This window comes from Lissotriton helveticus, chromosome 2_1 (assembly GCF_964261635.1).
Source record: "Lissotriton helveticus chromosome 2_1, aLisHel1.1, whole genome shotgun sequence".
Classification (NCBI taxonomy): domain Eukaryota; kingdom Metazoa; phylum Chordata; class Amphibia; order Caudata; family Salamandridae; genus Lissotriton; species Lissotriton helveticus.
Window position 1 is genome coordinate 1,321,222,295 of NC_136059.1, and position 25,697 is coordinate 1,321,247,991.

General features: G+C 41.2%; 1 protein-coding gene across 2 annotated transcripts in view; it reads right to left on the bottom strand.

The window, feature by feature from the left end:
- Positions 1-25,697, bottom strand: part of EPHA5 (EPH receptor A5) — an 835,947-nt gene that overhangs the window by 46,427 nt on the left and 763,823 nt on the right. For both annotated transcript variants that reach the window (XM_078676244.1, XM_078676243.1), the window contains exons 9-12: positions 19,809-19,876; positions 16,050-16,175; positions 13,046-13,231; positions 730-791 (exon numbers count right to left, since the gene is read on the bottom strand). In XM_078676244.1, the coding sequence (XP_078532370.1) occupies positions 730-791; positions 13,046-13,231; positions 16,050-16,175; positions 19,809-19,876 (442 nt within the window). The remainder of the gene's footprint in view (positions 1-729; positions 792-13,045; positions 13,232-16,049; positions 16,176-19,808; positions 19,877-25,697) is intronic.

Consider the following 25,697-nt stretch of genomic DNA (forward strand, 5'->3'; position numbering starts at 1 on the left):
GACATACCCGCCCCACTTAGGGCTACAAATTAAGGTATGCAAAAAAGTGATGGATGGAATGCTTGAATATATCTCACCCACTGGAAATTTCTCTTGGCCGAATCCCAGTCCATTGTTATTTTGCACACCATTCCACCTCAGGTTGGAAGCAACCATATGCAAATCAGGTTTGACCCGGCTTCAAAGGGAACACTCCAGTCCAAATGATTAATTCATACTTTCATCCATCACTTTTTGCATACTTTAGTCTTTTGGCTGTGTCAACGTGTTTTTTTTTATTTTATCATGTTTTTTGCAAATCTTTATTGTTAGGAAAGCTGCCAGACACTCATCAATCTCATAAAGGCTAAAACGATATTATTTTTAGTATCAAATATCACACATTGCCATAGTAGTTCCTGGCATGAAAAGGAACTACTTTGTGCGTGGAAGTGCTCCTTGTGATAGGACAGATGCCACCAGTCACAGTGGAATTTTACAATGATAGAAGTGGGCTGACCACCTGCCCCATGCTGTATGCTGCGGGGGTAGAAAAATTGCCAATGACACAATAACAGCCCATTGAAGGAATAGGGCTGGCGGAAAGCCCCTAAAGTAAAGGGTTGGGGCTAACGACAGGCCATTAAAATATAACTCGAAGCTAAGAGCACACATAATGGAAGAGGTGCGGTGGGTGTGTTTTGGCATACATTATTTGCAGCAGAGATCAGTAACCACAAAAAAAATTACCTTCAAAAACGTATCTAGAGACCCATTCTCCATGTATTCAGTCACAATCATTACTGGTTTACCTAATAAAAAGAACAAAGCTTTATTAAGTTATTATTTCAAGGAACGCAAGAAAATACACTGCTTCTTTATGCTTATTGCTGCTCATCTGATTTGCCGGTTAACATACACTTTAGTGCACCCCAAGCCTTCCACTATGTGATTCACCACATGGACATATAAGAAAGACACAGGTAAGTACACAATCAATCTCATTACGAATTCCCCATAGCTGTACATTGCAACTCTGCCCCAGATATGCCAACAATGGGACATCAGTAACTCATGGACCGGGCAAAGTCACACGTTTTAAATGTGCGATACCAAGGACCCAGCGAGAAATTAGCTAATACCAGGTGGATCTGTATCAATCACCACTACCCTGGTTATTCCTCATTCCTCATTTCCTCCAAGAGTTTAACCCAGAAACTCAATCTGCCGCCATAATCTCCAGGGGAAAGACACTAGATCAGCAAAGTTAAGTTGGTTCTGCTAATTCCAAATGAGGCCTGTGGTGAATTTTTTTTCATAATTACATTTTTTGCTTCAATATCTACATTAACGTGCACAGGGGCAACTGTATTTAATATGTGTTATTCACATTTGAGTAAACCATCATTTATGAGCGTCTCATTTTAGGATGGCTACGTTTGATGCCATTTCTTCCATGTTGTGTATGTCTCTTTCTTTCTGAAGAAGCTGACCTAGCAGTTGGTTTCAAACAATGTGTCAGTTATTTTCTCTTCTCATGAGAATAGGGCCTCGGGAGGGGCGGCCGATTAGCGGGAGGCATGTCCCTCCCGGGGGGGATTTTACCCCAAGGGGGCGGGGGGGCACAGCACCTCAGTTGGGCTGGTTGGGCTTGTGGGCTCCTTTTTGGGCTGGTTGGGTTGGTCCTGGGCTACCTTTGGGCTAGTGGCATATTTAGACAGACATTTTGGGAAACTACCCACGATTTTGGTGGTAGTGACCCAGCAGCCGGCTGTAGGTGTCCTGGGGGTTTTCTCGGTTTTCCGCCCTCCCACCCTTTGTTTCTTTCTAATGGGGGGCTGGTTATTGGGTTGTAGGATTTGTGTAGGATGGGATTTTTTACGAGGTGGTCTTGTTGGCACCAGGTGCATCGGGGGGTTCTATTGTATGGGGTTTTCGTCGCTGGAACTGGTGCTGCTGTGTTTTTTCGGTAGTCGTTTGTGTTGGTGTGTTTTTCCTAAAAGTGCAGGGGGGAGTTATGAGGTCTGGGTTTACAGTTGGTTAGATATACGAAGTTAGATAGTTAGGTAGGTAGGAAAGTTGGAAATTGCAAGTTGGTGTTTATAACTGTTGCAGGGGGGATCCATTTTAGGGGTGGGGGAGCGGGGTATGTTAGGAAGTATATATTTAGTGAGGCTTAGTTTTGTTCGGCACAGGCCAAGGGTACATATTTGTAGGGCGCACCTGTTTCCAATAAAGCGGCCTTTTGCTCACCAACAAGCTGGTCTGTGGTATGTCTGCCCCTCCCCATCCCAATATGGGCCCAATGTTTATGCTCATGCAATACTTGTAGCATGCAGTAATAAGCACCTGTGGAGAACAATTTAGACTGAATGTATCTCATTAGGATGTGGATAACAGTTATTTGAAGGAAGTTTAGTGTGAATTCATTATGCCTTAGCTTTAGAAACTAATAATTTTGCTTTATCTGTATGTACTTGAACCTGATTGGTTCTTTTCATGGAAGTCTTGTAGGTGTAGCGAAATGCTAGAAAATCTGAGATTCAAGTAAATGCATTGTAGACACAGATTCAGGCACCCCTTTTCACTGGTTTGCAGAAGCTTCTTTGCCTGAAAATTTTCTCTTTTCCACTTCTTGTGAGCCGATGTCTGCTAGTCCCTTTCAGAGGCTGTCTGGCAGAACTCTTTTATCCTGCCTCCTTCCCAAAATGTCCCTGATTTTTCCGAGCATTGCAGTGTTGGGCGCTCTCTTTAGGCTGAACTGAACTGCTCAATTCTATTCCAGACAACTTTATAACAGTTTGACTTTGCTCATATGATTTTGAATTGCTTTGAATATATTGACTAATACATTAACGTATTGGGTATTAAATTGCAATTAATGCTGAAGACTTGAGTTTTACCTTTGCAAATCTTTTAATAACCCTTTATGATTTTGAACTTAAACACCCTCTGTCTTTCTTGTGGGGCCAAATTTGCTTCACATTGTTTAAATGTGTTGAATTTTAAGGTCTGCCTTAGTTGGAACTAAAGATTAATCGGAAGACGCTTATTGAGCCAGAATTTGCACCAGAATTTGCAGGGAACAAAACATCCTATTATATGTAATACGCGTAATCTGTCCAATTGGTATTTCCCGGAACTTCATAATGAGATTGAATGTATGAGTCAAAGTAAATAAAGTTTGAAAACCATCACTGTTATTCTGAGCAATAATTAATTTAGAAGTGTAGCACAAACATGGAGAACACAACACAATATCACAGAAACTTTGCAGTGGCCCATTAAAAAGAAAAAACAGGTTGAATGCACTTGTACCTTTTTTGCTGCTACTGTAATGTGGAATTGAGCAAACAGATTTTGCTCCAACACATACAGTTAGATTCATCGGCAGCGGACGGATAAGTTACCACACCGCCGTCTTTCTCTGACTTCATTCCCAACTTCGGATACATCAGCCGTTGTGCTGTACAAGTTCAGGCTGAGAGTCCCCGGCCTAGAAACCAGAAACTGTCTACCAAGCTATAACTGCCCCCCCCTCCTACTCCTGTCTTGAAAAAGACCCGCCGTGACCACCGATTGGTGCACCGTAGGGTCAAAACGTCTACGCTTATCCTGGGGTTCAGCTTTGACTAGGATTTCAACTGAAAGAAAAAGAATCCTTGGCTCTAAAATCAGTAGCTGGCCACCAAAATGAACCCTTGTATATACCTGTAAATTGTTTGCACTGTATATATCTTTCACCTTTTTGAGCACTGAACACAATTGTCACTCAATTGCACTCTGCCACTCATGCTGACAGTCTACCCATGTACTGTATGACATCAAGGAATTACGTAATTCTGATAAAAAGATACAGTACAAACCAGCTGATCTTATGATGTATATGCTAAATTATACATTTCTGAAGAAAGTGTGTGTAGGAGAGCTTCTGCCCTACATTGCATGTACTAGCAGTGTCAAAAGAAATTTTGTTTTACCCAACAGAACCAATTGTTAGTTTAATCATTAATTACCCAGGTTCTGAGGGACACAGGGTTACCCCTTTTCTTTAATCGCTCCTCCAGAAGAGCTATTTTTTCTCTCTACAAACTGCTGAAGGGTGGAGAGGGAATACACAGTTCTTCTGGAAGGCACAGGAGAGAGCACTTGGTAGACAAACGTGAGGGGTGGACTGAGAACAGCTCCTCACATTTTTGTAAAAGTTAAGCATAGGGAACAATGCTACAAGTTGGTGTATAATTGGTATCTGAAACTACAGAAACTGAATAGTTTGTACCTGGGAGTCTCTGATGTATGTTAGAGGTGTGAAAGAGAGGCAAGCACTAACCTCCATACATGATGGCCTTGTCTAAATCTGAAAAACATTTAGAAGGAAACCTTGAGTAAAATTAATTGAGTATTGGACTGCCCTCTCACACAGGGTAATGGGGGTGTCATCCCAGGGCCTGTAGGCAGAGGCTGTGTCAGGCAGGGACAGAATTCTAGCAGGACAAATATTGCTTGCGGGAGAGCAGCTCATAAAGATAGCCTAGAGACAACCAGACTCCACCTATCTTACGTGATGGTAATATAAGGTATGATAGGTTTTACTGTGGAAACGCTCTTGTATGACATACTGCAAAAACATCACCTTTTTGCCTCTATTTGGCAATCATTGATTGACCGTCTGATGCAGCTGGTCACTGCCTAATTGCAATCAGTCCGACTACGAGTACTAGGTCTACAATACTGAGGATAACTTTGTGAGTCAGGTGATGGAGGTTCTGGGTGGGGCCTCATTTGTTATGGAGAAGGGGGGGCTCTCTTACTTTCTTTTATTAGATTGCTTGGGGGGTGACTACATGCATGCTGAGTGAATAGCATGTTTTAGCATTTATCTAGGTGCACATTTATGACATAAATATGGATAAGACCTTCAATAAATCAAGCAGATATTCTTGATCTGATATCCTTGTTTGTTGGTATTAAATTGTGATTAGTTCTGGCAACTATATAAGCAGAGGTCTAAACTTTCTTCAATAAAATGAATGAAACCTATCAATATAAATACAGAGAAGTGCTAATTGATTTGTATAGAATCACTGCTCTCTCATAGGTAATGGGATTTCTAGTGAGACATCTTCCCCTCACAGAGCCTCCCTCTAGCTCAACTATCGTTAAGATCTGCGTACTTGAAGAAGAGGAACCTTTCAGCCAAAACACTTAGGGTGCACTCACATTTTCCTGATGACTACTACATAACTGTCTACTTCCGTAGCTATCCAGAATTTTGGAAAGTGAGTTGACAGGGAAATGGCAGACGCTCTTCGAGGTGGTGGATCTCAGCAGTCCTACTCTTTACTTCTCAAGAGTTTGAACACTGCTGGTGGTCATCAGTTGAGCAGTGATAGATGTAATCTATTTGTTAATATTTATGCTGTTACTTTTCTGAGACTTTAGAAACGGTAAATTGTGCCATTTTGTTTGGACACATTGTATTAGTTTAAGGAACTGGATAGTGCTCGTTGATTGTGGATACTTTACAGCAGCTGTCTTAATGGTTGAATGCAGAACGCTTTATAATCCTTCAGTGAAGCCTCTTTTATTTGACACCAACTAAAGCCAGCAGTTCGGTATTTTCTTCAAAGAGGGTATCCATTCCCACACTTTAGCAGATGATACTGGCCTCCTTCATGGAAATTGCTGATGCTTGACTTCTGAAAGTAACGGTGGGTGGTGAATGCTGGCAGTCATTTTCTGAGACCATGGATAATTTGTCATTAATAAATTTGGACACAGAGCAATAGAGTGAGAGGCAGAAATGAGAAAAAGAAGGAGGAAAATAAAGATAGGAAATAATGGCATAGAGAGAAATCAAAGTTTAAAAACAATCTATCAGAATGAGATAAACCAATAGGAAGTGCGAGGTGGTGGAGGAAAGAGTCATAAGGTGGAATCAAGACAAGGCAGCCTTGGTGTTCATTCCCCTCAGCGTTCGGTAGTGCCATTAGTCCACTCCTAAGAAACGCTTGCGCTCCCTCACTTACCTTTCGACAAATTAATCACTAGAAAGTGCCTTATATTGTTGACAATGGAGGTGCTGATTGCAGAGGATTGATTTAAGTTGAAAAGTCAGAAGATGTCATTTTTCCCAAAACGGCCCCAAACGTTAATTGTGAAATACAGCATGTTGCTAACCAGCTTGAAAACAGGGTTTATGTTTTATGGTTCATAATGGATAACAACCTCTGACTTTTACGGCAGGGTGCAAAAATGCAGGTAGAAGACCCGTAGTAGGCTTTATGGGAAACCTGGTAATGGACCATGAAATTAATGTGTGATTCCCAGGATGTGATAGAAAGATGAGTGGGCAGAAGGACACAGTACAATCAATTGTCTCCTCACTGTAACATAAGTGCTCATGAGTGATCACATGATTAGTGTCCTGTTAAAAAATGTACATGTGGTTTGTCCACCCTTCACTGGGAAGGCAGATATGCTGCTATGCTCTATTTCATCCATGTCACTCCTACTGCTACTGGATGTTAAGCTTATCAAACATGGAGGGGAGAAAAATCCATTATTTGTACTCAGTCCAGTATTTACAAGTCTGAATCTTTACCCCGACAGCAACCACCTTTTCCCCAATTGTAGCTCAGAATAGTCATATTAAGCGAACACTTTCCTTAGGTTAGCATTTTAAACAGGTCCAATATTAAAAACGGAACTTCTTTTATAGATAGAGCCCCTGCTCCCCAAACGGGAGGGATGTACTGTAATGTGAAGAGAGAGATTAGGAGAAAAAAAATTCACCATTACGTAATTGGGCATTAACTCTAGTCTTAACCACAGGACTTGACTATCTGGGCAAGGGGTGCCACACAGATGTTAAAAAGAGTGGGGCTCAAGGAAGATCTTTGGGCCCAGAGGAAGGTTCTTTGAATGAAAGGTGCCAAAAGAAGACCATTTGGGTCCTGTTGTTCATAAAGTCTTTGGGTTAGGTCCAGTCTAGGGCTATTCCCTGGATACCAATCTTGTAGTGTTGTTGAATCACGATGGAATGTGAGACGGCATGGAATGCCACTGATGGGTGGACCAGCATCGCCGGTGTTCTGGCATATAAGTATAGTCTGATAGAATTGACTACTGCCAACAGAGCGGTTTAAATGCTAGGGAAAACTCTAAGCCAAACTGTGAGGAGTTTAAAAAACTGGTGGTCCTCCTGCTAGAAAGCTCCTTTGGGGCATATTACCAAGGGGGCCGATAGGCAATTATCGCCGATTTAGCGGCCATTTTCGGCCGCTAAGCGGCGATAATTCTATCGCCCTATTAGCAAGCTGTCGCTAACTGATGTTAGCGACAGCTTTTAGGCGATAGCGAGCGGTTTGGGGCCCACTTTGCATGTCAGCGATGTTTATCGCTAATGACATGCAAAGTGGGCATACCCAACCGTTAGCGACTGAAAGCAGTCGATAACGTCGCTATCGCCTATTAACAAGGCAGGCGTACCTTTGGAAATATTCGCGCTAAGCGCGAATATCTCCAAAAACTAACGCCTGCTCAGACCAGTTCTTAGCCATGTTATCCAATGGGAGGTGGATAACATGGCTAAGAGCATTTTGTCGCTAATGCGTGAATAGCGCTGTATTCTCAGCGATATTCATGCATTTCGCCGCTATCGCTGGATATTTTAGCACAATGGAGAAAAACGTTGCTAATAGCATGTTTTCTCCGTTAACATATCCAGCGATAAAAAAAATGCGCTAAGCGCATTTAGCGATAAATATCGCTAATCCTTGGTAATATACCCCACTGTTTGTTCACATGTGACTCAAGAACTTTGCCTAACAAAGGGAGGAGAGAGATGACACAGTAGTTGGCAGGCTCCTTTGGATCAGCATTAGGTTACTTTAAGATAGGCGTGACATGCAGATTTCCACTCCTGAGGCACGGCAGCTAGGGTTAGCAAGAGATTGCATAGTAATGTAATAGTGGAAGTGAGAAGAGTGGACAAGGCAGTCATTATATATGGAGGACAGAAATCAGAAGGAGAGCCAGATTTGACTTTAATTAATAGTTTTAATTTCTGCACGTGAGTGATAGGTTCAGAACCCTCAAGCACTGCTAGTGTCTCAAGGGGAAATACATGTGGTGAATAACAACTAGGTTGTTCCTAATTTTATGTCAGTAATACATGTGGTGGGCACTGGCACTGACTTTTAGGGACAGGGACTTATTTTTCTTCAGAGCATGTGAAAGGCAGAAAAGTGTCTAAGAAAGATAAAGAGAAAGATAGGAAAACAATGTCAAAGGGAGAAAACAGGTTCGGAACAGAAACTTACAAGACTGAGATCAAACTCAAGAACTGTAGGCTGGAGGAAGAAAGAGGCACAGCTGGAATTAAGACGAGGCAAATTTGGGCCCAGATTTACTAAGGGCTTGAGTTGCCCTTATGTCAGGCAAGGTGACGCAAGGGCAAACCAAGCCCCTTAATTGAGATTTACTGTGCCAAGCAGAGCCACATCTCTGTGGTGCATGGTAAATCTGAAGTAATGCAAGGCAACTCAGGTTGCTGCCTTGCGTTCCAATGATCTGGGAAGGTGTTCCCTGGGTGCGGCGTGGGTATTCCCAGGCATCCACCCATAGTTTTTGGTGCATTCCCAGATTTACTTACATTACAAATCTGGGAAGGTGTCAAATAGCTAAGCCTTCCCATGGGAGGTGTCCCTCCTGCGCAAAAATAATCCTGCTTGCAACATAGGCTCGGCTCTTAGCAGCCATTAGTGCACCAGCAAAAAGAGAGCGCAGGAAGGCGTCATAGCTTGCATTCATGCCCTCTCCATTTGCTGCAGTGCAGCAAATAGTCTCTGCATTGTGCTGCATCAAATGTTAATAAATCTGCCCCTTGTTCTTCAGCAACCTGGCATTCAGCTTTAGAAAAGCTTTGGACCCCTGCTCTAATTTGTTTTACCAAACTTTACGCTGCACCTAGGATTCCCACGTTCGAGACAGTCAGACACACTGTTCCGTCTTATGGCGAACAAAGCAAAACGAAAGGTGGTGATGGACGGAGCGTTGACAATAAAAGCACTCACCCCCAGTCAGCTGATCTGAGTTTAATCCATCACCGTTCTTTAGCCCTCTCTGCCACCCCAGTTCAGACATGGCTATATGCAAATCAGTCTGACCCTGTGCCTCATGGGAACAGTCCTGCCCGAACTGCCATTCTTGACAGAACTCATGCATGGCCAGACCCCCCACATAACTGTGTGTCATCCAAGGAGGCAGAACATATCAATATATGTTCATGTTCAGGCCCCTTTTGTAGAGGAACTCACAGTTAAAAACCTCTTGAGAAATGATTTTAGGTAGGCAATGCAGTGCCTTTCTCTGGGTGATTTCACGCCTGATGAAATGAGCATTCAGGAAAGATGAGAATATCATGAGCACCGCTAAGAGTGCCACCTCCTTGCAGTTTTCTTAAGGGAACAAATCTTCTGTTGGAAGTTTTAAGTAAATTTAGAATCATGTTTTTCCTTGATGTTCCCAATGGTGTTGACTCTGTTCAATTCATGTTGAAATACGTGTCATGAAAACTCAGTTGTTCACTCATTCACTAACTCATTCGCTTGTCGAGGGCCTCACGCACGTTCAATCGCTCATATTGGTCTTTAAGTGAAAAGGTGTTAAGTGAAAATATTTTTTGTACTCCATCTGCGCTGTTTTGAGCCCACATTTTCAAGCCTTTATGACACCAAACTACTGGAGATTTTCAAAGTTCATATAAAAAACAAATCCTTTTAGCGATTTACATCAAGAAATGATGCACAAAATATTAAGAAATATAACAAACACTGAATGAACTCAAGAGATATTAGATTTCCCTTTTGAAGCATCTCCAACAATGTAAAAAATAATTTCTTCCTAAGCCCATCAACATAACGTTTCCCTGGCAGATAAATCACACGAAGGTATTGCTTTCTGTTGTTGACAAGAATAATAATGTTCTCTAAAACCAACTTGATTATTTTCTATGCCTGAGTCATTTTAAAAGCAATTAAATATAGTTTTCCTTCTCCTTTTATATCTCGTTTCTCGCCAGTCTGCTGCGATGACATAACTGAAATTAATGGGACTAACTTTTGCATTTGTAATTGCAGTGAAACCTCCTAGGAGCATGGATCAATTTCTGTTTGTTCACAAGAGGTACAGAAAAATTGAAAATAAAAACTGCCAATCATTTTGGAGAAGATACCGCGCATGTAAAGTAGAAAGAATGGCTAGGAGTGAGCTGCAGCCATACAACAAGGAAAATCAAAATGCCTGTCCGCTTGTTGTCGACTTGCGGACACCCAAGGTAGGTGGTAAAAAGGTGATAGAGCCCTCCAAAAGCCCTGTTTCCATTTGCTGCCTCTAGATCTGACCTACATGACTCAATATCAGCTTATTCTGAGAAAATACTTACGTTGACAATTTCACATAAAGATGTCAACTCTGATAATTCTAAACCGACTCTTCTGCAATTTTGGTCATCATAAATTGATTCAATTAAGTCATGTGTTTGTAGGATCAAGTCAGGCTCCCCTACTAACTCTTGTTCTGCGCCCATTTTCCATACAGATTGTGACACATGAGCACCACAGTTTCTTTCGTCCTATAATGCCTCCCTTGGAATGTTGTTTGGAAAGAAAGAAAGAAAGAAAGAAAGAAAGAAAGAAAGAAAGAAAGAAAGAAAGAAAGAAAGAAAGAAAGAAAGAAAGAAAGAAAGAAAGAAAGAAACACTAGTTGGTCCTTTATTAAGCAAGCTTACAGTTGATCCTTCTGTTCTGAGCAGTAACTGATGAACCTCTCGTTTCCCTTCTCCTTCTAAGATTCTGGAAAGAGAGGTTGGCATTCACCTCTCCTTATTATGGAGTGTAATATTAGTCGTGATGCCTCTCGGTGGAGTGTCTCCCCTTATATGGAACTGGGGGGGCTCTTTTGGAGGTACCACAAAGCTCATCACTAAGTCTCACACTCCTCAATTTGTTTCTTATGCCATTAGACAGTTTAATTTGCAGTTTGGGGATTTCTCTGAAGTCTAATGCAGAAAGCACAAGGATTGTTGTTTCACTGCTGACAGATCCATTGCCTTCGAAAATAATCTAAACTATTTTCCATTGTCACTAGCATTTTGGATGAAAAGGCACTCTCTGAAATTGAATGATAAGAATGAGCTGTGGGTTTATCCACCAATCTAGTCTCCTTCATGGTTCCCACCTGAACTGGGCACTGCCCTGATACTAAATAATTGGCTAAAAATCTAGAAATAATTATGTATGTATGACTTACAGTCACAAAACTCTCATTTCGTCTTGTTTCTACTTCTTGTGGATCCTACTGCAAACATTTCTCTTTTTCCGTTAGACTCCTGCTGTACAGTAGGCAGTGCTCCCATCTTTTCTCACACTGATTTCTGTAATTCCTTATATTTGGTAATCATTAGGAAATCAATCCAGCAACTAATCTAAAACCTTGAGGAGGGGCATTGCTCGGTCTGCCATTGCAAAGCTCCATTTCGTCTCATGTGAAGGATCTACACTGGTTGTCCTTGCAGCAATACCTGTTCCTTAAAACCTCGCAATGGTCATAGGGCATGTCACAAACAAGGTCCTTCGTTCATTGAATCGAGGATCCACTGTCACATTCCTTGCAGGAAACTATCAGCCTGATTCATGTAGGCAATAGCGCTCGCAAAAGGGCCAGATTCTGAGAATCTGGCCCTTTGCGAGTGCGATTTTTGCATTTGGTATTCATGATACCAAATGCAAAAATCGCTATTTAAGAAGTCGCAAATATGCGAGGAATGGCATTTAAGGAATCTCTATTAGAGATTCCTCAAATGCTATTCATGACACATCCTGAAATTGCGATTTAGCACTTTTGGGGCCGCTATTTACCGAGAGGTCAGACCTGTCGGTAAATAGCAGAAACTCAGAAAAATGCTTTTAAAAGCATTTTTCTAAGTTGCATGTTGCACACACACATGTCCTTTGGACATGTGTGTGCGCAACACCTGTCCAAATGTGCATTTTAGGGGTGCTACAGGGCGTCCTTTGGACACCCCTGGCACCCTTTCAATCGCTATCTTATTTGCGAGTAGCAAATTGCTACTCGCAAATAAGGGATACTCCCCATTCATTCCTATGGGCCTCTTGGCCCATAGGAATGAATGGGGAGTATTTGCGAGTAGCAAATTGCTACTCGCAAATAAAGAACATGTAGGAATCGCTATTTTATTAGCAATTCCTACATGAATGCCGTTTTGCGTGTCCTCAATAGCGAGTCGCTATGATTCGCTATTAGGGACACGCAAAACGGATTGTACATGAATCAGGCTGTATGTTCTGCCGCAGCGCTATTACTAACAGTCCACCACAATCTTGACCTCTATAAATGGGAGAGCTTGCTCCTACTTGGACCCTACGCTGTGGAATGCCCTGCCTTTTCATCTTAAGTCAGAAATTGACTACTTATTTTTTGTAAGGGTTTTTTCTAATGAATGTGATTATACCAGAACACTTAGCACCAAGACACCCTTGTTTGGTAACTGTACAGCCTTCATAAGTACCTATCATCATCACCATCATTATCATCACCATCAGACACAGGATGGATTCGGGGTAATATGGTGTTAATTATTAACAATATGAGAAATCAAAACTCATGTTATTCATTCCTGGCTTCCATTTAAAGTAGTAAGAGTAATTGAGCTGTATGTCACCTAATTGTTGGTTACACTTCTAGATGTGACTTGCTGTGGTACCTACAACTGCCTGAATGCCTGCCCCAAGGCTTGAATAACCGCAGACTCAGGGGGTGCAGAAGATTGTAGGATCGTAAAAAGAGGTTGTTTTAAATGTATCTTTGTTGTTAATTACATTACAGAAAAGGAAGTGTAATGTTTTTTGTGACCGTGCTACTGGCAATACACGCCAAACTTAAAGACAGCAGTTACTTAAAATGGTGACGTTCAGTAACATACGTCAACTTTACAAGCATCATTAGAGAAATATAAATTTTGCAACTTCTATCTGGCACTTACTTTTTGTGACAACACCCTCCAGGTGAATGATGTTGGGATGGTCGAACTGCCCCATGATGCTGGCTTCCCCAAGAAACTCTCTACGTTGTTTTTCTGTGTAGCCAACTTTGAGGGTTTTAATGGCTACTGGGCACTCCCGTTTCCCAGGCAGTTTGGAACGCCCACTACAAACTTCTCCAAACTCACCTAGAAACAATTAAAGTGAAGCATCTGTATAAATAAAATCATCAGTTATTCATATACGTATTTTTATTTCAAATGTAATGACAGTGAGGACTAATTCTGAATCCTCACAGTTTATCAAAACTCATTAAGCACTTTTGCTTTAAATATGTTCAATTGTAAAGGCATCACTGTGATTATTTTGGGGATTTTCTTTTCTGACTATAGTTATGGGTTCTGTCTTCTACGGATAGTAAGAGAGTTGGAATGGGAGCTAAAAACATCCCTTGAAAATAATTTAATACAAAACCATATTGCCCAGGCTGTGTGACACAAATTACCTTCCCAGGCATTTGGGACCATCATCCTGTAAGATCTCTTTTTAAAGAATTGAGCTAAAGGATTCACTTTACTTACTTACGTATGCCTAGTACCCATCCTAGGGTACATGCCATCAACCAGGACTCTCCTGCAATCTCTGTCCTGGTTTTTCCTTTCAACGTGACTCAAGGTCTAACCTGTCTCATTACAGTCAGCTTTGAGGCCTTCCTCGCTTCCTTCTCCCTGAGGGTTTCCTGTAAGGAGTTGCCTGGTGGTGTTTGATGCAGGTGTGACCCATCCAGCCCCAGCGTTGTTTCACGATTTCTTCATGAGCAGGGAGTTGAAAAGTCTGCTGCCATAGATCATTGCTGCTGATGGTATTTGGTCAGCACATCTGGAGGATTTTCCCCAGACAGGTGTTGATGAAAGTTTGGACTTTGTTGGTAACTGTTGTCCTCTAAGTTTCTGCTCTATACAGTATGACCGGTTTTACATTACTGTTAAAAAGGCTGATCTTGATTTGCAGAATTAGGTCCTCGGAGCTCCAGATCTTCTTTAGCTGAATGAAGGCAGTGTTTGCTTTGCTGATTCTTGCCTTGACGTCAGCGTCTGTACTGCCCGGCTTGTCTATGACACTGCCCAAGTAGGTGAAGGCCTCAACCTCTTCCTGTGCATCAACTGTAAGAGTGACTGCAGTTGTGCTGGCCAAGTTAGACTTCAGGACCTTGTTTTTCCCCATGTGGATGTTGAGGTCAAGTTGTGCTGATGTGGCTGCCACAATATCTGCCTTCTCTTGCATCTGCAGATGGATATGGGAGAGTAGGGCGATGTCGCCTGTAAAGTCCAGGTCGAATGATTCAATTTACAGATCATTGATTCAAATATTGTTAACTGAAATTGCAGGCCCAAATAGCAATTTTAAAGAAAACATTAGGAAAAGTTCCAAAACTTAAGTGTATTGTGCAACCATAGGAGCATTATTTCACTTTAGCAACAAATGTGCCTCTCTGAAAATTATATGTTACTCCCTCAAATTTCTCTGAGTGGTGGAAGGGTTATCCACACCCCAAGCTCTTATAGCATTCCTGTCAATTTACTGAGAGAACGAGAGCTGCCCTGTGTCTGCCACGGCCAGTCCATTCTTGACTGGCAGCTGGAATGCTAAACAGTACCCAATTTAGATGCTTGCAAGAGGCATTTAGAACTGGGAAATCCACTAAGCTGTGCAAACTGACTGAGACTGCAAAGCCTTGTTTAATCATGAGAAGATGATGAAATCAGAGATCAATTCTGAGGGGATTCAATAACTAAAGAACCTGTTTCCATTGCTAGACCCTAAAAAATATATACTGTTATGTAGATGGCATTTAATATATAGTTTGTCATCAGAGCAAAACTGTTATATCTGCCACACCTGTTCATTGCTGAATACTGAATTCAATCCAGTAGGCCTGACATTGGACCTGATTTAGAGTTTGGCGGACGGTTACTCCAACACAAACCTGATGGATATCCTATCTGTCTTATTACAAGAGCCAGAGAATATCATGCACTTCTAATAAGGTGGACATGATATCCGTCAGATTCATGATGGAGTAAACTGTCCATCAAACTCTAACTCAGGACCAGAAGTTATGAAAAGTGGTTAGTGGATTTTTTTATGGTCATTTTTGGTGGCATGACAAAGACTTCTTGATGTACGAATCTGCCAAATACCTTTGATTAATTGTGAAAATCAAGTAGAATTTCTGGAAGGCTAGAAGACTTTCCAATTGGATGTATGCATATTAAAAATACACGTCTAGTAGGGAAAAAGCTGCTGCAATCAAAATATGGTGGGAAAGGGTGTGCTGGATCATATGACTTGAAAAGGGAGTCTGAAAGAGGAAATGAGTTGTTGTGATCAGTGCATGTTTTTCTTTAAATTCGAAAAAAACTTCAAATATAGAAACTTACATTTGTGCAAATCTTCATCACGTGGATTGCCACATATTGGAGTACTTATCTAACTAAGTAAAAGGCGGGAGGCATAAGGATTCTGTGAATCACTTGACGGCAAAAACATGAGGAAACTTATGGGAGAGAGGTTTCTGTTTCTATCAATGGGGATTTGTCAACCGGATTTAAGAGAATAGTCTTAGAACTTCAAATATCATTGAAATGTCTCAAATAGGCACACTCACTAAAGGCTGAGGGCACATACACTCCATAAGACATAGTTTGCATGTCTTAAGCATATCTTTCGTATATTATGTTGTACTATTAATAACTTTGGGCCCGATTTATATTTCAGCGGATAGTATACTCCATCAGAAAATTTTCGGACATCTCGTCCGCTGTATTACATTTGCCCTGGATATAATGCACTTCTAATACCGTGGACAGGATTTCCCTCATGTTTGTGACGGTGTATCCATCCGCCGAAATATAAATCAGGCCCTAACTCTTTTGACATTCAAACATGCATAACTGATAGATACTTGCAAAAGATACAATATTTATGCTAAGTATAAGAACATACCAGCTCCAATAACTCGTTCAATCGATATACATGATGCGTCTATTTCCTTGGCAAATTCATGGACAGCTTGACTGGGGTCCTCATATGTATGTGGATCAATATAAGTTTTCACTCCAGGCAGTTTTACTGTAAAAATATATGAAGTAAATATCACATTTTGCTGACATTACTGCTCTTATAAATCATCGCATACTGACATTGATGAATTAGAAGTATACAAACACTGAATGGGTGAACAGATGTACAAGTGGACACACACATGAACAGTGGAGTGGATGGATAATTCATGAATGGACTAGTGAATGGATGTAGAGAAATAGAGCAGCGATGGATGGGCAGATAGATAGAGGATTAAGAAGGTGATTGAATGAATTGGCTGAGTCTGTTTAATCGATGTGTAGGTGCCTGGATGAATAGGATGGATGGGGTGTGTTGAGGAGTAGATAGATGGACAGATGGATGGAAGGATTATACAGTGGTTGATTGGTTGGATGGCTAGAAGGATGATGGATGGATGGGCTAGGTTTGAGATGGGTAGGTGGATAGATGGATGGATAAATTGGAAGCACGGATAGATGGATTTATTTGTGACCAGGGTGCAAAGGGGTAGGAAGAAATACACAGCTAGATAGACCTAGTAGGAAGCAACATTTACTATAGAATGCATTTTCTTTTTCTAGTGCTGCAGATTAAAATAAACAGTGAACTTTGTAACCATGTAATGGGGAAATAAGGAAAATGTAACCTGCTCCTGAGTTTCATGTATTTTCATGGATTTTACATATGCAGTTTAAATATATATTTTGCTTATAAAAGCTAAAGTTAAGTCTTGGAAAATAAGAAAAGCACACATCGATTCATAAGCATTTTAGTGATTTTGGGGCAGATCTAATCTAAATATCTCAACATCTCCCTGTTTTGCAGAGCCTGCCCTCCTCGTGGAGTGTGGCTAGAAAAAGCCTCTCTAAGTAACATTAAGAAGCCTACATTGAAAATGCACATGGTGAATGTGCTTTAGGCTGCACAGCACTGGCCGCTCCTCGGCTAAGGTGGAGGAACGTTGCTCCACTGCTTTTTGTAGTGTAAAAGAAGTCAAAATAACACAGCCGCGGCCTGTGCAGGGAGTTGCGGTGGGGCAGGCAGGCGGGGCAGGGGAGGGGCAGGGTGGGGGGTGATAAACACCGGAATCTGGATGATTGCAGGTAAGTAAACATTTAATTTAATAAAACAAATTTCGTAGCGCGCCCTGCATTGCAAAATGCGATGCAGGGCACGGAACGAAATTCGTTTTATTAATTTAATTATGTACTTACCTGCAATCTTCCAGATTCCGGTGTTTATCACCCCCTCCCCCCACCATGCCCCTCCCCCGCCCCGCCTGCCTGCCCCACCGCAACTCCCTCCACGGGCCGCCGCTGAAATAAAATGATAATAACTGGACGTTATCATCATTCTATTTGTTCCTGCTGTGAGCGTCTTGGCGGGGTGGGCAGGTCTGCTCTGCTCTTAGAGCAGGCGGAGGAGTGGTGAGGACTATGTAAGTGAGCATGAATGTTTGACCGAGCCTTTCAGGCCTGCCAAACAGTCATGAGCACTGTGCATGTCCTCCACAGAGGCTACATTACAGCCTGGGTAGAGAAAACACCCAGGCTCCCATTCCCTGGATGCGCGCCGAACTATGGCACTTAGACCAATCACAACACTGCACTGCAGTGTAGTGATTGGCTATGTGGAGCCTGGGTATTTCCTGCTTCCTGTTTGCACAGGAGAAGCCAGGAAGAGGACGGAGAGGACAGAGGAGAGGTACACGTCAGCCGGCTGGCAGGTAAGGGATATTTTTTTAACCCCCTAACTCCTCCCCCACTTCTCCCCTCCCCGCATCACTGCTGCTACCCGGGTATAGCTGTCACTGCTACACAGCTCAGAACTGCAAAAGCTTCTTATTAGATTGCCATGGATGGTGCCATGTTCTGTTGCGATCACAGTCCTCCTGCATTGTGTATCTGTGACACACTGACACTACACCCGGAGGTTGTCCTAGAAAAGGCAACTTTATTGTCGCTCTATACATCCCTGAAGACAAGAGCCAGCAGGGCACTCCAGACAGATTTACCAATTTGTGAATAGAGGGCCCCATTGCTAAATCCTTTAGATGCAGAAGTCTGACCTATAGACGTAAACTGTAATAACTTACGGATGTGTAACTAAGAAAAGATGGACAAAGGATGACACGGTTAAAATGTACACATAGAGGCGTCATCTATACAGAAGAACTCCCCGAAAGTATGCAGACGATCTGAATTTGTCAGTGACACAAAGATGTGTAGAAGTAGGTACCACAAGGACAGTAACAGGGAAGTGGCCAGATAAGTGCAGTGTAAATCTGACAAACAGCCACAAGCATTTGTAAGCAACTAAGCATCAATGGTGCAGAAAGTTCTAGGAAGTGCATAGCATAAGTATGCCTCATTTTTGCAGCAGGAGGATAGCAACAAAAGTTAGTACATGAAAATATATTTACCCCTTACTAAAAAGGATTTTTTTAAAGTGTTTTTTTTATTTTTAAATGTCACTATTTCTTAGGTGGACGCTCCCCACTTTTGATATTAGGGAACTAGATTCATGCTAGGTAAGGTATGTAAAATACAAGCACAAATGCCTAGAAGCTTTTTAAACTGGGCTCCCAGACGTAAATCTAGGTGTGCACGAATCATCCTTGGCTTTGCATCTATATTACTACCTAAAAGTGACATTCTCTAAAGTTACAAATTACTTCTAGGATTACTAGAGGAAGAAATAAGCACTGAGGTTTTGAGGAAAATTGAACTTGAAACTGTTTCATTTTTGCTTCCTTGATTTTTTTTAGTTAAGTCAGATGTAGAAAGGTATCCAGACAATGGGAAAGTTAGAAATCAACCAGTTTGAAACATTTGCTATGCTTAAACATGTTCTTGGGGAGATGTGTGATTGCTTGGAAAAGTACAATTCACTGGAGAAATGTATTGTTACTTTGAAATGTATGAGCACTTAACGATGGCAGCTTGTCATTTTAAAAAAAAGACCTGCCAAGCTACATTTATCAACTGCATAGACCTGCACTTGGATAGGAACTCAGTAAAACCCGAATAAGTCACCTTAGTGAGTGAAACTGGAGGAATCCCCTGATGGATTCCTCACATGGGAATCATTATTTTAGATGGTTTTGGACACTGAAGCGGAGCTAGAAAATCCATTTCCTACAGCGGATGAGCAAATCATTTTACTCACTTACTTTATACAACCTTTATCTTACAGACCAGTGTGCCATCCAGTACATCTGACATTTTTCTAAAAAACGTTAGATTTTTGGAAGAGTAAGTACTAGGAGCTGTGGAAATGTTTGTCTGAGTGTTGCTGAGTGTTTGTGTTCTGCTGTGAGTCACTGCCTCTTGTTGCTCTAGAAGTGCTCTGGCTTCTCAAGGAATCTTTAAGCATAACAATTATATTATACCCCACACCATAACAGATTAAAACATAAAGTATCTACAAAATGGTGGACCGGATAATGCAGAAAAAACACTGAATGAATATCAAGAACAAATCAACCCGCGGATGACAAAGTCCACGGTAAAATAAGGCACAAGTTTTACTTTCTTTTAATATCAACCGGCCATTTTGCAAACAGAATGCCATTGGGGTTATAGTTATTGCTCAGGTGCTCCAGTCAATTTTTTTCTGAACTGGAAATTAACGTTCCAAACCATGTTGTATGGCTCTTACTGTGGCCGTTGTGGAAGTGCATCTTTTCTTCCTCTGGGTCTTGCTTCGCTTTGCTGTAGCCGCAGCGCCTGGAACAGAATGCAAGGCATTAGTCATCGCGCTGAACTCATTTTGTGCTTCATCCAAAAAGCTGTGGCAGAAAAGACATGCCTTGCAAACTATGCATGAAATGGCTGGCTTCAAAGAGCTCTTTGTGGGGCATCACAGAGTCAGTAAATAGAGCAAGAGGCCAAGAAGCAAACACCAGCCCCGGCAGAATCGAAAATTCAAGTATGTTACATACATGGAGCCAAAGCTAAGCATATGATCCGAAAAGCACTCGCAACACATTATCATGGGTTCAACTGCAGAGCAGCTCTACTGGGACCATTCTACACATATACACTGTTCACGCACTGTAGCAGTTGTGCAATAACAACTTGCCTCATCGCAGACTGCAGCAATCTGAATGTAATTGTTCAAAAGCATGTTGTTAAATAATTTACAATGGAGAGTTCTTCTTGATTCAAGGGTAATGTTAATGGGGGCATCCAGTGAATGCTGAAATAGGTCTCAATCCCTAAGATGATATCATCAGACAATGGAACATTCTGGAATGTCTACTGCTGGTGATTGTTACCCAAGTGGGATAAAGAGAACAGTTTTTTTCCTCTACAATGGATTTTACTCTACACTATTCTGTAATATGTGGTGGTTGTCTTATACTGGGCCTTGGTTCTAATTTAGTTGCTAGGGTTTGAAACCCGCTCATATCAGATCACTCAGATAAAAATGAATTTAATAGCAGCATCCAGAGACATCACAGTAAACCTTGGCAGACTCTGCTGCAGAAAAATGATCTTATGTTGATATTTTTCTGTTAAAATGTATTTTGTGTAATGCGTGCAGAATTACAACAGCCTCTCAACTACATTTTCCTGGGGGGAAAAATGAAATAATCCCTGTTGCTCAGATCATAGGCTTAAAAAGAAAAAAATCATAGGATATAAATGCAATAACTATTTCATCTGCACCACTAACCAAAATCTACCATACTTGCATCACACCCTACTTGACCAGCAGTAGTCATTTGTATTTTTGACCTAACAGCGTTCCTGCCTTTTGTCTTTTTTTCTGTCTCTCTTTAACTCCTTACTTTCATTCAAACCCTTCAACTGATTTGTTTGATTGATACACTCCTGGGAACTTCTACAAAAACTGCAATGAAACCACCCCTTTCACCCACCCATGCTTTAAAACCCCAAATATAACCTTTTCTTGTGTGGAGGCACTGATGTTACTCAAATGCCCTAAAAAATAGGCGTGTTGACTAATTCATCACATTCCTTCCTTGTCTATGTACACTGCTTAATACCATCTCTGGATGTTGTATGTCAGCATCGATATCTTCAAAAAACAACACTCTACGAATTTTGCATAACAAACAAGGAAGATACTTACGCAACCATCCCAAATGCATTTCAGGAAAGAGCTAACCCCCACATGCATCAACCTATTTAGGAAGTGCAAACGGTGCAAATCGGTAAATTCGGCCGTTTGCACTTCCTAAATACGTTTTTGGGATGCATGAAACAATTCGCTATTTTTTGCATTTCTTAAAAATGCAAATGCAATTAAGGAATCGCATTTGTGCGATTCCTTAAATGCAATGCATCAATTTGTAAAAAATAGCGAATTTTGAAATTGGAAGTGCAAATTACCACGAGGTTGACCCTCGTGGTAATTTGCGAAAATCTGTCAAAAAGCAAAAAAATGCATTTTTGAAACTGTCATGTTACAGACACACATGTCCTTAGGACATGTGTGTGTGAAACATGCACTTACAAATGCATTTCAGGGGTGCAGGGGGGGGGGTCCTCTGGACCCCCCCTGCACCCTTGGAATGCATCAACAAATTGCGAATTTGTAAATGCCTTCCCATTGACTCCTATGGGCCTTTTGGCCCATAGGAATCAATGAGAATTGCGAAAATGCACTTAAGAATTCGGTATTTATTTGGGATTCGGTAAAAATTGCGATTTTTACCAAATCACAAATGAATACCGAAAAAAATGATGCATAGCATTTTGCATTTCTTAATTTGCGATTCGTTATTTTTCGCAAATTAGGAAGTGCAAAATGTCTCAATGATGCATGTGCCTGTATATGAATGTTATTATAATACTAAAAAGTATCTGGCAAGCGAATGTTTGATATCAACTGGGTTTTACCTTCGACTGATAGTATGGGGTTACGACCCAGATCTTAGGCTATCCGAGAGGTTGACTAAACTTTATGTATTGGAATGGCTGTTGCCAGATCACTTTTACTCCACAGATGGCGAACGGATTTAATTCCATCCAAAATTGAATGGGTTCGAAAAATGGTTCAGGTTTAAAGAAGCGAACAAATCTATGCTTCACCAATGGGGGGACTTAAGAAATTTGAGAAAATCTGGGCACTGTATTTTGACTGTGATTTCTAAAGGTGTATAGAATCTGTTCTATCCATCCAATCTGTCCTTATTTTTATGAATCTCAGAACTTGGCACTTTAACATGGAAAGTAAACTTCATGTCATTTTATCAGTCTTTTTTGAGGCACTGGATTTGAGTCTCGAGATTTTAGGCGTTCTTTTTATTCTTCGGCTTAATAATGTTTCTTCAAGATCCCCCTACTGATTAATTATTAGATGTGTTGTCTCTTGATTAATTTGTGCTATTTATTACCCCCTCTGATGTCATTGATGGATTCTAAGGGATGTATATTTGGATTCAAATCTATGTCTTTTATATGGTTTTCATTAAAAAAATAAAATTTAAAAAATACTAAAAAGTACATGAGTGGCATGTGAACTATAATTTATAATAGGTTCTCATTCATTCTGTAGAATAGCAAACATGAATAACATAAATAAAGTTAATAAATATTAAAGTAAAAACATATGTGTTATTTTGTTATTAGCAAAGCAGCCTTTTATTAGTTTTCACATTGCGCTCAAGGGAATTGGAAGGAAAAATCATATGAACAATGTATTAAAATAATGAAAAAGCTCCATGTGTTACACAATGTGCATTACTGGCAATATGGTCCCCTTATCCAAAGGCACATTCTTCAAATTTACACTACGGTCACCACTATTTACCGTGGGAGGAGTGGGGGTGTAAATTTAAATAATAATTTATAAAGACACTTATTCTGCATGGCCGCCCGCCGCCTCTCAGTCCAGTCCGGTCACTGCCGCCGCAACCTATCGCTCCTAGGAAGCAGGAACCAGGAAGCACCCAGGCTCCTCACCCCCTAGCCAATCACAACGCTGCAAAGCAGCGATGCGATTGGTCTGAGCACTGTGGTTCGGCACTCAGATGGGGAATGGAGGCCTGGGCATGTTCTGCACCCAGGTTTTAATGAAGCTTACAGAACATGCAAAGTGCCCATGACTGTTATGGTCGGCCCGAGAGGGCCAATCAAACAGTTATGGGCACTTTAGAGTGGAACAACCACTCTTCCCCCTGGCCCCTGCCCTGGCAGTCCAGCCCCACCCACACCAGGAAACAGAAACAAAAATGATAATAATACTGGTTTTTATCGTATTAGTTTTCCTTTAACTACTGCTCGCAGAGCTGTGGGGTGATGCTCCTCCGCCTTAGCGGAGAGCCACCCCATAACTTACGAACATGAGAGGCTGTGCAAGCCTACTGAGATTCTGTTGCCATGACTTTCAAGTAGCTTAGGGATACACGTAACAGCAGTTGCTTATCCCATTGAGTTATCATGCCAATCAACTCAAAAAATGTACTCTGTAGAAATGTTAGGAAAGTGTTGTTCAAGCAAATAAGTGAGAAACGGTTTTCTGATATGTGTACTTGTTTATATCACCATGAGCGTGTGCTTTGAAGCAGCATTTGTGTGTTGGTCATTGGAACATCACCATGGTATTGTTGTTGTCCTTGGTAGACCTTGTTTGATGACAGGCCGGTGTGCAACACTGGCCCTTGACATCAACATTGGGGACCGGACATGGTTGAGTGGGAGGTGAATCATTCATTTCATCACTTACCTCTACCATTGCTGCACTTAGTGTTGAACCTTGTATCTATTGTGGACTTTGAGGTGTAAGGAGTGCAAAACGATTAACTTATTTTTAGTGAGAGTCAGCCATTCTGACAACATGACATGAGATACAGCTTAATTTTTCACTGAAGTTGTGAAATTTTCTCTTTGCAATTAATGTTTATTGTTTGGTCAAGGACATAGAATTGTAACTCGGCAATGGATTTCAGTAAGTCAAGGTAGTAACCAATAAGAAAACAGGGCCAAAATCTCATAACGGAAGCTGTCTCTGACTGTCCAACTGTGGATGATTTATGAGGTGTAAAACTCGGTTTACAATTAAATTGCCCTTGTTTTTCTATTATATAGTTTGAATTTTTTTCATATAGTTTACTTTTACTCCTCTAAATTCATACTCATACATCTTGTATGCACTTTTTAGGTCGAGCATAGGCAGTGCACATGTGCTGTCTGCAAGACCTGCAGTATTCACGAAAACAACTTTTTGCTCCCGCCTGCTGCCCGCTCTTCTTTGCTGCCTCCTTAATTGTTTATGCAGCCGATACCTCACTTTCTGTCAAGACTGAGGAGCACCAGCCAAGTACAGTATCCATACGCTGGCATTTCTTTATCTGTTGTTTTGGGAGAACTCTTTTTCCTCTGTTGCCCTTCACCCCAGATCTCTCTGATCGGAGACATTGCAACGTATGTGTTTTAAGTATTACGATCCTGGCTCAGCTCGCATTTCCCTTAAGTGTTTGTGTGTTTGGGTTTCATTAGTGCAGCGTCCGTGGCTGTGCTTCATGAGCCTTTCTTTTGTTTCATTTGATACTTGGCCGCCGCTCTGCTCAGGGTCTTTTTCCACTCAAACCGGCTCACTGCCCTGGGCTTTCTCTTAACCGAGCACTTACCTCACGACAAACCAATTGAATTATAGTAGTAATTACTCCACTGCACCACTTGGCCACATAATTCAATAATTTAAAATAATGGAGTTGGACTCTTCACTTCCATGATTACTAAAACCAACCACAGCAATATGACCATCAGAGTCATTATTAACGAAAGGGTGAACATTCAGGCCCTTTTCTACAGGTGAATCGCCATGGCATAACGGGTTAAAAAAACACATTCCAGTACATGTTCCCGCATCATCGCACTGCGTGATAATTACTCCACTGCACCACTTGGCCACATGATTCAATAAATTAAAATAAGCAAGTTGGACTCTTTACTTCTATGTTTACTAAACACAACAGCAGTGATATTACCACTTGTGTCATTCTTTCAAAGAGAGGGAACATTCAGGCCCTTTTCTACAAGTGAATCGTCACGGCAAAAAAAAGCATTCCAGTACATGTTCTCGAATCCCTGCACTGAAAGGCAAGTAGAGATCCTTAGTGCCTGCTTTTACTCATGCTTCTGTGATTAGAAAATGTATATATAATAATCAACGGAAGTCGTTGGGACTTCCCTGTGTTGTGGTGATTACCGTCAGCTAGTTTAGTCTTTGCCACGTTTCGAACATCTCATTTAAGAAGTCATCATATGGGTTCTTTCTCTTACCAGTTGTCTGAATCTTCAAATAAGAACCTCACAGTAAAATATCAATTCCTGGTAAATAAAACTATAAAGAGTATAATCCTAAAATGAGGGGTTTGAGAAGTAGAAGCGGGATCGCAGAAAACCGAGGCAGACCAATACAGGATTAGGGCTTCGTAATTAATATTTTAGAACCTTTAGTGAGATGTGTCCTTAGCTTATGTTTTGTCACAATGTGGAACACTTACAGTATATTGACTGACTGTTTGGAGTTTGTGCATGCAATGTGACACATGAGTGTTTCATTTGAAATGAA